This window comes from Budorcas taxicolor, chromosome 3 (genome assembly GCF_023091745.1).
Source record: "Budorcas taxicolor isolate Tak-1 chromosome 3, Takin1.1, whole genome shotgun sequence".
Taxonomy (NCBI): Eukaryota; Metazoa; Chordata; class Mammalia; order Artiodactyla; family Bovidae; genus Budorcas; species Budorcas taxicolor.
In genome coordinates, this window is record NC_068912.1 from 40,649,267 (window position 1) to 40,666,792 (window position 17,526).

Here is a 17,526-nt window from a genome sequence, read left to right on the forward strand (position 1 = left end):
GATGTTCGTGTGTAAAGTCTTCTCTTGTGTTGTCAAAAAAGGATACCTTCTATCACCAATGGATTCTCTTGGCAGAATTCAGTTATCCTTTGCCCTGCTTCATTTTATTTTCCAAGGCCAAACTTGCCTGTTACTCCAGGTATATCTTGATTTCATACTTTTGCATTCTAATCCCCAGTGATGAATAGAACATCATTTTTTGGGTGTGTTAGTTCTAGGAGGTCTAGTTCTTCACAGAACTGATCAACTTCAGCTTGTTAAGCATTGGTGGTAGGGGCATAGGCCTGGATTACTGTGATGTTGAATAATTTTCCTTGGAAACAAACTAAGATCATCTGTCATTTTTGAGGTTGCACCCAAGTACCACATTTTGCACTCTTTGTTGATTATGAGAGCTACTCCCTTTCTTCTATGGAATTCTTGCCCACAGTAGTACATATTTAATGGTCATCTGAATTAAATTTGCCCATTCTCTATTTTAGTTCACTGATTGCTAAGATGTCGATGTTTATTCTTACCACCTCCTGCTTGACCACGTCCAGTTTACCTTGATTCATGGACCTAACATTTCAGGTTTCTATGCAATACTGTTCTTTGCAGCATCAGATTTTACTTTCATCACTAGACACATCCACAACTGAGTGTCACTTCTGCTTTGGCCCAGTCGCTTCATTTTTTCTGGGGCTATTAGTAATTCTCTTCCACTTTTCCCCAATAGCATATTGGACTCCTTCCAACTTGGGGGACTCATCTTTCAGTGTCATAACTTTTTGTCCTTTTATACAGTTTATGAGGTTCCTATGGCAAGTATGGGATGGTTTTTATTCCATCTTCCAGTGGATCATGTTTTGTCAGAACTCTCTGGTATGACTTGTCCATCTTGGGTGGCCCTACACAGCATGGCTTATTGAGTTTTGCAAGCCCTTTTGCCATGTCAAGGCAGTGATCTATGAAGGGGATTTTCCTCCTTAGTTCTCCTCAAATATTTGTCATTTATAAAAAAGTAATGACATTTAAATTAAGGGTTGAGATTTTATTTTAAGGCTTTATATAAAATGTAGAATTAGATAACTTTGCAATACACATATTATTTGGACAGCTTCTAGGCCATATTTATCCAAATAATTCCCATGTTTTTCATTTCATTTTACCTGTTTAGATATAGTCAATATAGCAATCAAATTCCACTTAGTAGAACATTTTACTTATTGGCTAGATACTGTGCACATTGATCTAGTTGTCCTGAGAGTTGTAGTTGTGTAGTAATTGTAATGGGGGTTTGTGCTTTGTTTTACTGGTTTAACAGAGCAATGATGCAGGACTTGTAGTTACCTAGAAAGTAGCAGAGAGATGTTTCCCACTGAAGACCTAGAAAGCAATTACAGAGTAGGAATTATCAAGAAAATGTAAATATATGTTGCTATTCAAGTCAAATTTAATTCTTGTTCCTGTGTGTGCTAAGTTGCTTCAGTCGTGTCCAACTCTATGTGACCCTGTGGACTTAGCCCACCAGGCTCCTCTGTCCCTGGGATTCTTCAGGCAAGAATACTGGAGTGGGATGCTATGCCCTCCTCCAGGGGATCTTCCCAATCCAGGGATCAAAATGGCGTCCCTTATGTCTCTTGCATTGGCAAACGGGTTCTTTACTACTAGGAAGCCCATTTATTGTTCCTAATCAACATTAGATCTGGGATTCTGTATTTTATGGATTTTTCTTAACCACTAAATAAGACAGAATTAGAATAAATTGTGACCAGTGGGACATCAATGCAATCAATTTTGATGGGAGTCATATTTTTCCATTAGTTCTACTCAGAATACTTTACTATATATATTTTTCCCTGATTTTTCCAGTTTTGAATTTTACTCTGTAGCTGATTAAAAAAAAAAACAAAACACCACAAAACCAAAAAACTAGTATTTTCACGAAATGTAAGAAAGTACATTTACATTTGATCATTGAGTTCTTATCTTCTGAAACGGATCTACCAATAAGTTCGTTAGGTGTTTGATTTGAAAAAATTAAATTAATTATAAAATTCCTAAAACTCTAGGCTCCTATTTTATATTGTCTTTGTCTACGTCATCCTCGATTTGATGCTATTCTTTCTTTGAGTATCAAATGCTTGTTTTTTCCAAGAAGCTTAAGACACTGGTTCTCCAAAACTTGAGTCTTGTGATGTTTGTATTTCATTCATTCTTTTTTTTTTTCCTGTAGGGAAATATATTATGTAATCATAGGCTTAAATGGCAAAACATTTAAGTTTATTATAGAACCCATGTTTCTATAATACAAATATACAAACCTAGGTATGTTTCCCATACCCAGGAATACTTAATGTAAACTACACAACTATAATCTTATATACTTACAATTTACTAATGTATTCAAGCCTTCTGTTTCTCCCATTTGCACTTTTTAAATTTTTTCGGAACACAATGATTCGATTTCATAATATAGACAAAAAGTCTGGTAGTTTAAGCCAAAAAGAATAGTGTAGAGACCTAAAGCATGTATCTGATTTATATTCACTTTATTTTTGCCATGCTATGTCACTTCAGTCATCTCCGACTCTTTGTGACACTCCCCCCACAATCCCAGCCCCATGGACTGTAGCCCGCCAGGTTCCTCTGTCCATGGGGTTCTCCAGGCAAGAGTGTTGGATTGGGTTGCCATTCCCTCCTCCAGGGAATCTTCCTGATGCAGGGATTGAACCCTCATCTCTTTTTCTCCTGCATTGGCAGGTGAGTTCTCTACCACTAGTGCCACCTGGAAAGCCTACTTGTGCCATATAGGCATTTAAAGATAAACTTTCATACCTTTTTAAATATAGAAGAATTTAGGTTGATATGATTTGTTTTCTAATACTTCATGTTAGTTTATAATACAGGATATGTATGTGGCATGTGTGGGTTTGAAATAAATGAAGGAATAGCATCAGAGGTCAGACACTAAAATATTAGTTTTTTAAAATCTTCTAATAACACATTAGGGTTAAATCTAGAGTTATATTAATGTCTATGTGATACAATGACAAAATTATTGAAAAGGAAACAATTTCAATGATATCAGTGCTTTAATGTTAAGTTGTGTTGCAGGGTGGTAATGGGACAATGAACTTGACAGCTTAAGCCTCCTGGGGTTGTATGTCCCTAGAATAACAAAGGAATATGCTGGAGAGATTACTAAGCATTGCATACTGTTCATGGATGATATCCAATGGATCTTTAGAAATTAAAAAAAAAAACACTAAAAAGCTAAAAAGCAGTTTTAGAGATAAAAAGTGTTCAGTCTTATATTCAACTGTTAAGAAATTTCCCAAGGTAGTCAGAGGAAATGAATAAGAGGAATCAAGTGAGTTATAGACCTGCAGAAACACTGGTGGCACTCGATGGGACTATTGGATGTTCAGAAAGGTTGAATTTTTGACAAAATAGTGTTTTTAGGTATGCTTTTTATCGAGTACTTGGACACTATTCTCCAGGAGTTTAAAATTCCATTTCTCATTTAATTATCAGAATTTGAGTAAGTTGAAGAAACTAAGTCTAAGAAGGGTAAGCAGCTTATCCAAAGTTACACAAATAATAAATATCAAACTTAGGTTGGAAGTTGGGCTATCCCAACTGCAGAAATTGTTATTAACTGTTGTCCATTCACTTGTTGTATCTTACATTTTAGATTCTTTATAAGGGCTTTTATGATTTTGAAAAACAACAGGATGTTGGTAATAGTTAAATTATAATGAATAGTCACTTCTCTCTTATTTTTTCTTTGCCAGTCCTGCCTCCTACTACCACATAAACAAAATAGCTCTTCTGTTGTTTTATTTTTTTAATAGAGTATCAAAGCATTTCATGATTGGGTGGTAGATGGCTGATATCACTTTCTACGTCTTATTTTATTTTTGTTTCCTCTATAAGGATATGCTTCATTTCTGGCCTGTGATGTGAGGTACAAGGTGAGAATAAGTGACTCCCTAGGGTGGGGAAAGCATCTAGCATTCTTTAGTAAGATTACTTCACACCTGTGTTCTTGCCATACCTTAATCAAATGGAAACAGCGAGATTTGTCAAGCTCTTCAAGATGCTGTTAGTAAAGGCCATTTTCAACCCTCTTCTTGTTTCTTCTGAGACTGATGAGAAAGAAACTTCAACTCTGGGGCAGAATGTGACTGCTCATTTACTCATTCATTTCTTAACCATATTTCTATTTTTTATTTATCATGCATCAGGTACTATGTTATTTATGAATATTACAGTGAACACCCATAGTGATGATGTTTGCTCTCAGGGGACTTATGATCTACCGGGAGGCAGATATTAACCAACAAATTACAACTTTAGCAAAAAGAGAGAGAGAAATTAGGTGGCAATCAAGACCACCTAATTAAGGAAATCAAGGCCACAATTTAGACATATGCTGTGACTGAGTGCACACAGCCTAGAGTGAAAATACATATTTATGCAAAAGAACAAAAGAGTGTGGAGCTATCCAAGGGAACTTGGGATCCTATGAAAGGGTCATATAACCCAGCCTAAGGGTAGATAAGAAACGATTTCCTGAAGAAAATCATGTTTAGGTTGATATCAAAAAATTGATTAGGTCTAAGTTCACTGCCCAGCTACACATTAGATTCATTTGGGAAACTTTAAAACATATAAATGCCTGGGCACCCTCCCCACTCCCCACTCCATCATTCTAGATGTTAGTTCTGGAGTTGGACCCACACATCTATATGTTTTAAAAACTCTCCAGGAAATTCTACAGATAGGGTTGAAAAAGAAAAAAAACAAACAAACTTAACTATCCTTAGTCAATTGATGAAAGATTGAAAAAAGAATCTTCAACAAACAGAGTATAGCAAATTTTAGAAACTTGAGAGATGTTTATTTCAGCCAGAGCATAAAATGTGGGGTCAAGGAAGCAGGTAGGAATTAGTGTAGATGTCTCACTTGGAGTTTGTGGCTGTGCATTTTCATGGTGGTGATGTAATTTTTCTCAAAAAGTCCTCAGAAGCCAAGATGCCCCACCCCCCGGGAGACTTTGAACACCTAAATTTATTCAGTGTTGATGTCTTGTCAGGACAAGAAGAGTTCCATTTTTTTGAACTCTGTGCTGTCTTATATCTGTGCAGTCATATTTGATATTTCTATTGCTTCCTCTTCATTGATGAATCTATTCAAGACTCAGCTTAAAAGGATCACGTGGCAGATATTTTAGCTTTTGAGGACCACCCAGTGTCTATCAGCTACAAAGCTCTATCCTTGTAGTGCAAAAGCAGTTGCAGACAATAAATTAATGAATAGCTGCAGCTGTATCTACAATATAAACCTTACTTATGGACACACATTTAAATTTCATGTAATTTTCATGTGTCATAAAATTTTAAGCTTCTTTTATTTTCAACCATCTAAAAGCATTCTTCACATACCAAAGAATAATAGGCAACAAGGATGTCTTAATACAGAAGCATACTTTTCCTAGTATTATTTCAACTATCAAGTCAGTTCTCACAAAAACTGTTTCAGGTAGATATTTTTATTATTCTAATTTTACAGATGTTAAACCTGAGGTACAAAGCAGCAAAGTAATATGTCCAAATAAAACAGATGCTAAGTGCTGGAGGTGGGATTCAAACCAGCCCAGTGCTCCAACACTGCAGTGCTGCTATGGACTACTTACTACTCAAGGGAGTATGTGAAAAAAAAAAAGGAGGGATTAGAGACTAAACAGTCAAAGCATTTGTATGACCTTAGAACTGTAATCTGAGCAGACACTGGAGGCACCAAGGAGGAAGGAATAAAGACCTGAGATAGTCTAATGGATGAGTGGAGGTGTTAAAGAGATCAACAGAACACAAGAGGTAAGACATACTAGGCCCTCACAAATTCTTGTTTCAAGACAAGAAAGCCCTGTGGGCTTCAGAGGAAGTTGCTTCTATATGTTTCACCTTAGTGTGTTTTATATTATACAATATTTTATATAGTATATGGGTGTTTGTGTGTATGTATGTATGTATACTTGTTCTCTTCTAGTTTTGGAAAAGGGCAGGCAAATAAATAACAGGCAAGTGTGTGTGTCCTCTGTTGCTCAGTCATGTCAGATCCTGTGGACTGTAGTCTACCAGGCTCCTCTGTCCATGGGATTCTCCAGGCAAGAATACTGGAGTAGGTTGCAATTTCCTTTTCCAGGGGAATCTTCCCAATCCAGGGATCAAACTCGGGTCTCTTAGATCTCCTGCATTGGCAGGCAGATTTTTTTTTTACCACTAGAGCCACCTGGGAAACCCAGTAGGCAAATCAGTTCAGTTCAGTCACTCAGTCATGTCTGACTTGTTGCAACTCCATGAACCGTAGCACACCAGGCCTCTCTGTCCATCTCCAATTCCCAGAGTCCACCCAAACCCTGTCCATTGAGTTGGTGATGCCATCCAACCATCTCATTCTTGTCGTCCCCTTCTCCTCCTCTGTCGTCCCCTTCTCCTCCTGCACTCAATCTTTCCCAGCATCAGGGTCTTTTCCAATGAGTCAGCTCTGCACATCAGGTGGCCAAAGTATTGAAGTTTTAGCTTCAACATCAGTCCTTCCAAAGAACACCCAGGACTGATCTCCTTTAGGATGGACTAGCTGGATCTTCTTACAGTCCAAGGGACTCTCAAGAGTCTTTTCCAACACCACAGTTTAAAAGCATCAATTCTTCGTCACTCAGCTTTCTTTATAGTCCAACTCTCACATCATACATGACCACTGGAAAAACCATAGCCTTGACTAGATGGACCTTTGTTGGCAATGTCTCTGCTTATGAATATGCTGTCTAGGTTGGTCATAACTTTCCTTACAAGGAGTAAGCGTCTAATTTCATGGCTACAATCACCATCTGCAGTGATTTTGGAACCCCTAAAAATAAAGTCTGACACTGTTTACCCACTGTTTCCCCATCTATTTGCCATGAAATGATGGGACTGGATGCCATGATCTTCGTTTTCTGAATGTTGAGCTTTAAGCCAACTTTTTCACTCTCCTCTTTCACTTTCATCAAGAGGCTCTCTAGTTCCTCTTCACTTTCTGCCATAAGGCTGGTGTCATCTGCATATCTGAGGTTATTGATATTTCTCCCAGCAATCTTTATTCCAGCTTGTGCTTCCTCCAGATATATAAGTGTAGGCAAATAATTAAAACCAAGTGTAGAAAGTACTACTATAGAGGTACATCTAACCCAACTAGAGAATGCCTTTGGGAAGAGGCTGCACATCAGTTATATACTAATTTATCCTTACAATAGGATTTATAAAAGCTCAAAGACTGGAGAAAAAATGTAGTGAATAGTCTGTGAAGTCTGAGTTCATTATGGGGAGAAATCTGAGTGAGAAAGGCATTAAGGGGGAATGAGATAAAAGGTGGAGATGCAGTAGCATCAGACTGGAAGAGTAAGGGGTGTGTCCACATTGTTAAGGTTTATATTCAAGGTTTGTGCAAACTACCTGGAAGTTGGTGGGGTTCTCTGAAGCAATTTAAGCACAGTGACTTGCATGGGAATTTTGGAAGCTCACTCAAGCTGTGCTATGCAGATAGATGAGACAAGTCATTGAAACTGGTTAAATGACTATTGTAGTAATGCACTGGGTCTGCTATCCTATTTTCTCATTTAATAAAGAAAAAAGTGTACACTAAAAAAACAGGAAAAATATTATTGAACAAAGTATCATGCTGATTGGGTACATATGAAATACTAATCATGATCTGTGCCATGAGAATTGGTGAAATAGAAACAATTAAAATATTAGGGACAGTTAATTTCTTTGAACATTGAAATCATAATTTTTAGATGTATCAAGTTAAGCTATAATAAACTACTGCTTTTAATCTTTAAACATTTGAAGTTCAGTTAATAAAATGTGGACTCTTTTCTCCCATCTATGCATGTGTATATATATATATATATATATAAGTCTATAGAACCTATGTTATGAGAATTTGTTAAATGCTATAATTATGGTATAAAATGAGGCAAATAAGTTTCTTAATTCATTATTTAGTTTACTTCAAGGAAACATCTTTAAGACTTGATTAACTGAATTTTTGGAGAAGAAAATGGCAACCCACTCCAGTACTCTTGCCTGAAAATTCCCATGAACAGAGAAGCCTGGTAGGCTACAGTCCATGGGGTCACAAAGAGTCAGACACGACTGAGCAACTTCACTTTCAACTGAATTTTACATTTTTGTAACTTTATATGACTTTTTAGGAAAAATTATTTGCAATCTTTATTATATATCCCTATTTTTAGAGTGAATTATTATTTCATATCATATGTCTCTACATAGAAGCCTATTTAAACTTGAAAAATAGAGCCCTTAGATAGAATGCTGTAGAGGGAGGGTGTTTTATCATATTGCTTTCAAAGTAGGAGCTAACAAATGTGACAAAACCTGTGCTGTTGGAAAAGGTCATCCTGTTAAGAGATAGTTTGGGGAAAAGGAGATTTGTGGTCTGTTTTATGTATTATTTACTGATGTGCAGGTGAGACTGTGACTGTGAGGCTGCACCCTTTTCTTCAGGAAAGAATTGCAGCCTTCATAGCTGTGTTCATGTCAATCCTGAAGTCTTTACCCTATTGGCATGTACTTTTGCTAATGGCTTTAGTGCAAGAAGATAAGATAAAATAAGCAGATAAGATGCTGTGCTCTTAGAAACAGTTTCCTTCAGAGTAATTTATACCCTGAAGCATGAACTGCATTTAATTTAAATCTAATATAAACCTTAGGAATCAATGGACTGGCTCAAGATGATTTTAATATATTTATGTTCTAAGTTTCTTTTCACAGTATGCTTGTTTATGGGCTATAGCAGCGAGTGGAATGAACCTATGTTTGATTTTGCACAAACACCTTAATTTGTGTTCTGGTCCTAAGTTCCTTCATCTGCATAGTAGGGATAAGAACACATGGGCTGCAAAATTTGTGAGGGTTAATTAACCTAGGAAGAGTTTAATCCAGTTACTGTCCCATGTTAGGTTCTTTGGACATGGAAGCTAATATAGCTATTATTTTCTTATTTTTATGGTAAGAGAAAAGAAGAATGTAAAAATAGTCAGGTATTGTACTGGCCTTAAAAAATGCCCATTTAAAGCAGAACTTAGCCAAAATTGTTATTGGATGTTATTCTTTTAAATATTCCAAGGCTGAATTAAAGAGGACTATATTTGATCCTTCAATATTCTGATTTTCATTGTATTTTTTTCTTTTTAAAAATTTGGAACAATGTGCACTCTACTGGTTAATGTGTTCTCTACTGGTTCATGTGTTATTTCATTCAAAAGCTTGATGAAATAGGTGGTCGTTATTATTAAAGGGAAGGACATTTCTTATAACATAAAAGACAAATTATATAAAGCTTCATTCAACATGATTGTACATATAGAAGTTAATATCCCAAAAACTTAATTAACTAAGAAAATGACCAAATGCACATTTCTCATGCACTCATTCAGTCATCCATTCATACATTCTATAACTGACACTAGTTAATGCTAAAAATGTTAATTGAAATTGTAATATTCAAAGAGCACCACTGTGTTGCAGGTCACTCTCTACTTTGTGTAGTGTGATAAATCATGGTGATGTTATTAACTGGTTTGCAAGCAGTCCCATTTTCATTTTAAGTCCTCCCCAAACAGTGTACTTATAAAATCCAGTGTATTTGAAATTTGATAACAATTCTATTTTTTTTAACAACTGAAACTTTTCACATGAGTAATATTGGTCTCACTTTCAACCAAATGTGATCTCTTTTTCTTCTGAATGAAAGAATACTGCGTGCATCTCTATAGAACAATAGATACTACCTCCCATATAATTATTGGGACATGTTTAGTGCTTCCTTAAGTAGAATCTAAATATATGTAGTCTAATTAATTAAATAAAATCTATATACATGCAGCCTCAGACATACTCAGTTTTGATTATTTATTTTTATTATTTATTTTGATTATTTTTGATTAAACATAGAAAGCCAATGAATATTGAGTAATATGGATTCCTATGTCTGTTTTTATAACAATGCTTACACCACCTGAATCATGTTTTGATGAGTCTAAAAAATCATTTGTCCTTTTATATCTGGTTTATTTCATGCACTATTGTGTTTCAAAGGTTCCATGTGGTAGCATGTATTAGAACTTCATTCCTTTTCTGGTTGAATCACATTCTATTATATGTATATATCACATTTTGTGAATCTATCCACATATTGATGGAAACTTGGTTTGTTTTCACTTTTTCAGTATTGTGAATAGTGTTGCAATGAACATTCACATACAGATGTCTGTTTTAAATTCTGAATTTCAATTCACTTAAGTATATACCTAGGAATGGCATTGTTTGGTCATGGGATACTTCTATATTTAGTATTTTTAGAGATATTATATGGGGCCAATTATTTGAAATTTCTAGAATAGCAAAGTTCATAGAAATGGAGAGTAAATTATCAGTTACCAGTGCCTGGGCCGAGGAGAGGAATAGAGACTTATTGCTTAATGGTTAAACAGCTTGAGTTTGGCCTAAAGAAGTTTTGGAAATAGTATTGATGATTGCATAACATTGTGAATTTAATTATGCTATTAAATTGTACACTTTAAAATGGTTAAAAAGGCAAAAATTTATGTTGTATATATTTTACAAAAATTTAAAGAATGAATAGTAAATGAAGTTGTTTATTCACTGTCGTTTCCAGCTCTTTTGTGACCCCATGGACTGTAGCCCACCAGTCTCCTCTGTCCATGGTATTTCCCAATCAAGAATACTGGAATGAGTTGCCATTTCCTTCTCCGGAGGATCTCCCCAACCAGGGATCAAACCCAAGTCTCCTGCATTGACAGGCTGATTCTTTACCATTGAGCCACCAGGGAACATTAGTGTAAATACAATATAGCACAGTTCAGTTCAGTTCAGTCACTCAATCGTGTCTGACTTTTCACGACCCCATGAACCGCAGCATGCCAGGCCTCCCTGTCCATCACCAACTCCCGGAGTTCACCCAAACTCGTGTCCATTGAGTCAGTGATGCCATCCAGTCATCTCACCCTCTGTTGTCTCCTTCTCCTGTGCTCAATCTTTCCCAGCCTCAGGGTCTTTTCCAATGAGTCAGCTCTTCTCATCAAGTGGCCCAAAATATTGCAGTTTCAGCTTCAACATCAGTCCTTCTAATGAACACCCAGGACTTATCTCCTTTAGGATGGACTGGTTGGATCTCCTTGCAGTCCAAGGGACTCTCAAGAGTCTTCTCCAACACCACAGTTCAAAAGCATCAATTATTCAGTGCTCATCTTTCTTTATAGTCCAACTCTCACATCCATACATGACCATTGGAAAAACCATAACCTTGACTAGATGGACTTTTGTTGGCAAAGTAATGTCTCTGCTTTTGAATATGCTGTCTAGGTTTGTCATAACTTTCCTTCCAAGGAGTAAGAGTCTTTTAATTTCATGGCTGCAGTCACCATCTACAGTGACTTTGGAGTCCCCCAAAATAAAGTCAGCCACTGTTTCCACTATTTCCCCATCTATTTGCTGTGAAGTGATGGGACCTGATGCCATGATCTTCGTTTTCTGAATGTTCAGCTTTAAGCCAACTTTTTCACTCTCCTCTTTCACTTTCATCAAGAGACTCTTTAGTTCCTCTTCACTTTCTGCCATAAGGGTGGTGTCATCTGCATATCTGAGGTTATTGATATTTGTCCTGGCAATCTTGATTCTAGCTTCTGCTTCCTGCAGCCCAGCGTTTCTCATGATGTACTCTGCATATAAGTTAAATAAGCGGGGTGGCAATACACAACCTTGACATACTCCTTTTCCTATTTGGAACCAGTCTGTTGTTCCATGTCCAGTTCTAACTGTTGCTTCCTGACCTGCATAAAGGTTTCTCAAGAGGCAGGTCAGGTGGTCTGGTATTCCCATCTCTTTCAGAATTTTCCACAGTTTATAGTGATCCACACAGTCAAAGGCTTTGGCCTAGTCAATAAAGCAGAAATAGATAGATACTTTTCTGAAACTCTCACTTTTTCGATGATCCAGCAGATGTTGGCAATTTGATTTCTGGTTCCTTTGCCTTTTCTAAAACCAGCTTGAACATCTGGAAGCTCACAGTTGACGTATTGCTGAAGCCTGGCTTGGAGAATTTTGAGCATTACTTTACTAACGTGTTAGATAAGTGCAATTGTGCAGTAGTTTGAGCATTCTTTGGCATTGCCTTCCTTTGGGATTGGAATGAAAACTGACCTTTTCCAGTCCTGTGGCCACTGCTGAGTTTTCCAAATTTGCTGATGTATTGTGTGTAGCACTTTCACAACATCATCTTTTGGGATTTGAAATAACTCAACTGGAATTCCATCACCTCCACTAGCTTTGTTCATAGTGATGCTTCCTAAGGCCCACTTGACTTCATATTCCAGGATATCTGGCTCTAGATGAGTGATCACACCATCGTGATTATCTGGGTTGTGAAGATATTTTTTGTACAGTTCTGTGTATTCTTGCCACGTCTTTTTAATATCTTCTGTTTCTCTTAAGTCCCATACCATCTCTGTCCTTTATTGAACCCATCTTTGCATGAAATTTGCCTTTGGTATCTCTATTTTCTTGAAGAGATCTCTAGTCTTTTCAGTTCTATTGTTTTCCTCTATTTCTTTACATTGATCCCTGAGGAAGGCTTTCTTATCTCTCCTTGCTATTCTTTGGAACTCTGCATTCAAATGGGTATATCTTTCCTTTTCGCCTTTGCTGTTGGCAATGTACCACAACGAACAGATTTTATACTTTGATTGGGTGAATTGCATGGAATGTGAATTATGGTCCATGAAGCCATTTGAAACATAAAGTTTATCTAAAGGATTACACTTACAAAGGGGAAGTTTAAGGTTAGTAGCAGGAGGTAGCTGAAATGGATTGGATTTGGGAAATTTATGTTTCTGCCAACAAACAGCCTATTCTAGGCACCCTGAGGCTACATAAAAAGGAAAAAAAAAAAAAAAAAAAAAACAAACCTTAGTATCTCCAGGGACTTTCATAGGAAACCATTCAAAGCAAGGGCATTATATTTTGTTAGGTATTCTTTTAAACAGCTTTTAACTTATCATTGAGCATTCAGTATGGCTTAGGAGCTGCACATTTTACAATGCTTATATATAACATTCATTGTGAATTTGAATCTTTATAATCACCTCTTTAAATTATGAATAGTTGAATATAGTATGTTGATTAGAAATTAATGGGATATGTACAAATGCTGGCTTTTTCAATATGTTTTGCTTTTCCGTAATTTAATTTCTGATTGAGATATTTTGTGTTTGAGAATGTTACAGTTTATATTTTACCTGTTCCTCCTCTTCTCAGCCCCCCAACTTAGTGTTAAGGAAGCATGGCAGGTGATACATAGATTTGAGAAGTAGGATACAATTTCCTTTGTTTAAAAAATAACTCATTTTTATTAGATTATTTGTTCAATTACTTTTCCCTATTTTTAACGTATTTTTCAGCTGCTCCAGTTGATGTACTAAAAGCTCTAGATTTTCACAATTCTCCAGAGGGAATATCAAAAACAACAGGCTTTTGCGCAAACAGAAAGAATTCAAAAGGTTCAGATACTGCTTACAGAGTTTCAAAGCAAGCACAACTTAGTGCCCCAACGAAACAATTATTTTCAGGTATGTTCTTTTTATTACTGTGACTACTGCTGCTTTGATAACTATTATTATTCCTTTTTATCATGCTACATAATGCACAAGTATGGGGGGATTTTTCATAATGGTTTGAAAAATACTTGGTGAATTTTTTTTTTCCTGTCCTTGAAAGCACTAAATGACCTGGTATTAATTGTCTAGAAGTCATGATAATGTAGGGAAAGGGAGTAGTGAAATGACAATTTCTGAGTATCACATTTTCTTAGTAAGTACCTTATTATGAGTGCTTGCTTGTTATTGGATACATATCCATTGTTTTTCTCTTACATCTTCACTAGGTTGAGTAGCCTTGTTCCTATTTAACAGAAAAAGAAACTGAATTTCACTGAGACTCTGACTTACCCATATGACAGAAGGTCAATAAATGCAGGGTTTGTTTAATTGCCAAGGCCAATATTGTCTTATCAAGTATTCCTTTTTGGTCTTTTAGGATCTTTTCAGAAACAATTTATCCTTTAAATTCTTCATATTATCCTCTACTGTCCTCATGTGAAGGAACTCAAGTTCCCTATTTTTACATAAAACTTTTCTATTGATAGAAAAATTATAAATCAAAGGACTAAAAATTTACAAAGCAAAATAGCATATTTTTCAAGAAAGTACATTTTAAAGTATTTTTGTACATAGATTTATTTTGCTAAATCATTGATTCTTCCAAAATATTTCCTGTCTTGAAAAATGCAAATTTGTGGTGGACAAAAATAACAAAATGCAAATATAAAGATAAAATGCACACTTTTTCTGACTTAAAATGAAAAATTAAATTCATGAAATATTTTTCAAATCAAATTGAAAGTTGTAAATAGTAAAAATTAAGCTTCTTTTCTCTTTATTTGCACTCTAATGCTGAAATAGGAAAAGGATGGTAATTTTCAAGAGAGAAACAGAGAGTAAAATAGATTAATGGAAAAGCTTTAGAGGTACTCAAGAAGTTAGTCTATAATTTTTTATATGTGGCTCATCATCTCAGGATCAATTTTTCTGCCCTCTGGTGTAGTAGTTATTTTGATTAATTTGATTATTTCTGTTGTTTATTCTTGGAAAAAAAGCACAACGTGTACTTCTAGGAGGTCCTTCTATGTCAATTAACAGAATAATCATTTCCCCCTCTTCTCAAACATTGTGTCTTAGGTATGTGATTTTAATAATGAGTAATTCAGATAGGAAGAGACATCTATATCTCTTTCTGCATGCAAGTGATTATAGGGTTACCTTCCTGGAAGATAGGGTAGCTTCCTGTCAATTAATACAAAAGAGCATTTAATAAAAATTACCAACAACACTTTTACCATTAAAAAATTGGAAGTGAATATGTGAGTAGTATTCTTTATTAAAATAGTGAAAAATCTTGGGAAATTTATTTGAAAAACTTTTTCTTTCATTATGAAAACACAAAGTAACGACTTCTTTCCTAATGAATGAAGTAAGCAGTAGTATTGGAAACTTCAACATTAGGGCTGGGGGAAGTGTTTTCAAATTGTCATTGTAGTGTTCTGTTGAGTTAAGCTATATGTCCTCCAAAGTCTCAATTTGAGACCTTGAATTTAAATACCTGAGAACTCTGTTCCTGTGACCTGAATAGATGCTGTAATTTGCAAATTTTACCTGGTCTCTTTAGAACACCTGCTGTGGGACAGACACAGTACTAGAAACGTTGTGTATATTGAACTTTATGTTCATAACCACCTGGAAAGAAGAATATTTCAACCCAAGTAATGGATTAGGTGTTAGAAATGTGAAATATTTGAATACAGTCACAGAACCCATGGATGATTTAAAGCTGAGAGATAGTTTGGGGGCTCTTTTTAGACAAAAGTGGGCTTTTCCCATTATGCAAAATTACCTTCACACATGATTTTAAAAACTCTACCAACCACCAAGTTACTACAGAAAGAGATTTTATTTAAAGGGAGACATATTCTGCATGGAAATATATGGATGGATCACAAGTTAAAAATTAAACCCAAATAATAGTTATTGTGCTTTTTTAATATCAAATGTATTCATGGATGCAATATCTATTGATGTTAAAAGCCCATTTAGGGAATCATTTTTGAATCTGATATACTCTTCTGAGTGATTATTACTCATCTAGGATTTATGTATACACACTTAAAGGTGGTAGCATTTTTTTCCTCTAACAACAATCATTTAATAGAGAGGATACTTTATTCTTAGTTTGTGTTTATACATTTTAAAACACACTAAGTTGCAAAATTACACATTTTTTTCTGTATCATATATACTGATCACTACTATTTAGATAAAATGTCACATCTTAAGTGGTTGAATTTCTGTTATTGAACTTACTTTGCAATGAATTATCTCTGATAGATTTAGTTGGTTGAAACAAATTTGATTAGCATCTTATAGGGAGGAATCTAAATAAGTGTCTAGGTTATATTGTGGACATTTTGACATTGAGTAATGATTTTTTAGAATTTATTTTTTAAAGGTCATAACTTAAAGATTACAATTAAAATATTATTGCTTAATTTTAAATTGAGAAATGCTTCTATAATTGAAAGATTTTACTCATTGCTATATTTAGAAGTTGACAATTTTCAAAAGCTGTATTACATACATGGGATGATTAATATTTGCTACAACTTATTAAGTCTTACATGAATATACTATTTCCTGAAATTCCTCTTTTTGTAAATGTCCTTTATTAAATAATTTTTGCAAAAATGAAAAAATATTGTTTTCTCCAACTCATACTATTTTGGCATCATTTTTTTGAGTACAGAACATATTTGAAAATCGAGGTATTCAGGGAAAGAAGTCCTATAATTCTCAACAACATTTTGATTTAATCATTTGAAGAAAAAACTTTGTTATTGAGCTTCCTCAATTTTAGGCTGTATTACTTATATTTTTATTTGTAGTAGAAGAAGCTAAAAGATGTTTTTGTTAATTGATATGTTTTATTATCTTTCCATTCTATATACATGATCATTTTTCTTCTATTGATTTTCATAAATATAAAATTGTATATCTCTGTGGCACAAATCATATCAAACAAAATTCTTACTCTGTGTGTGTGTTTGTGTATGTGTATAAATTGCAATGAAAGCAAGGTTTTTATGATCTATTTGTGATCCAGTGAAGTTGTATTGGTAAATTATTTTAAAGATTAAAATTAAGAATTTTAAGTAGACATTATTTGTTTGGAGGCATCTATCTAGATTTTAGAGTATCTAGATTTTAGGTAGATTAGAATCAAATAGGTAACGTTAATTGACTTCTTTGTGACATAGTCTAATCTGCTTTCCATAGCATTTTAATTAATTCCATTTCATAAGACATCTTTCCACTACATTATTTTAAGTGGCTGCATAGAATCCCACTGTATTAATATTTTAAAATTTTATTTAACCAGTCCCAACCACTGCAGGCAATTTTAGTGTTTTATTATTATAAATAGTATTCTAATTAATTGACTTGGCGTGCTGCGATTCATGGGGTCGCAAAGAGTTGGACACGACTGAGCGACTGAACTGAACTGAACTGAACTGAATATCTTTATGTATAAGTATCCCTCTCACTTCTATAAATTCTTCGAATTAAAACTTAAAGTCTCCTATAGTCTTCTGAATTTGAATTCATGGCATTCATATTTGTAGTATTTTTATTATTTCATACTACCATACATAATAATATATGTAATGGATGGACTGAATATGGAATTTCTTGGTGTTGGCTTATGCATGCACATAAACACCAGTTTTGCATGTGTAAAAATTTTAATTTAAATAATCTCATCCTTCAAACAATAATACCTAGTTTAC

The 17,526-nt window shown here is 34.8% G+C and overlaps 1 protein-coding gene across 1 annotated transcript in view; it reads left to right on the forward strand.

Moving 5' to 3' along the window:
• Nucleotides 1-17,526, forward strand: part of COL11A1 (collagen type XI alpha 1 chain) — a 222,042-nt gene that overhangs the window by 15,408 nt on the left and 189,108 nt on the right. Inside the window, exon 2 of the mRNA XM_052638265.1 lies at nucleotides 13,532-13,699. Coding sequence (XP_052494225.1) covers nucleotides 13,532-13,699 — 168 coding nt within the window. The remainder of the gene's footprint in view (nucleotides 1-13,531; nucleotides 13,700-17,526) is intronic.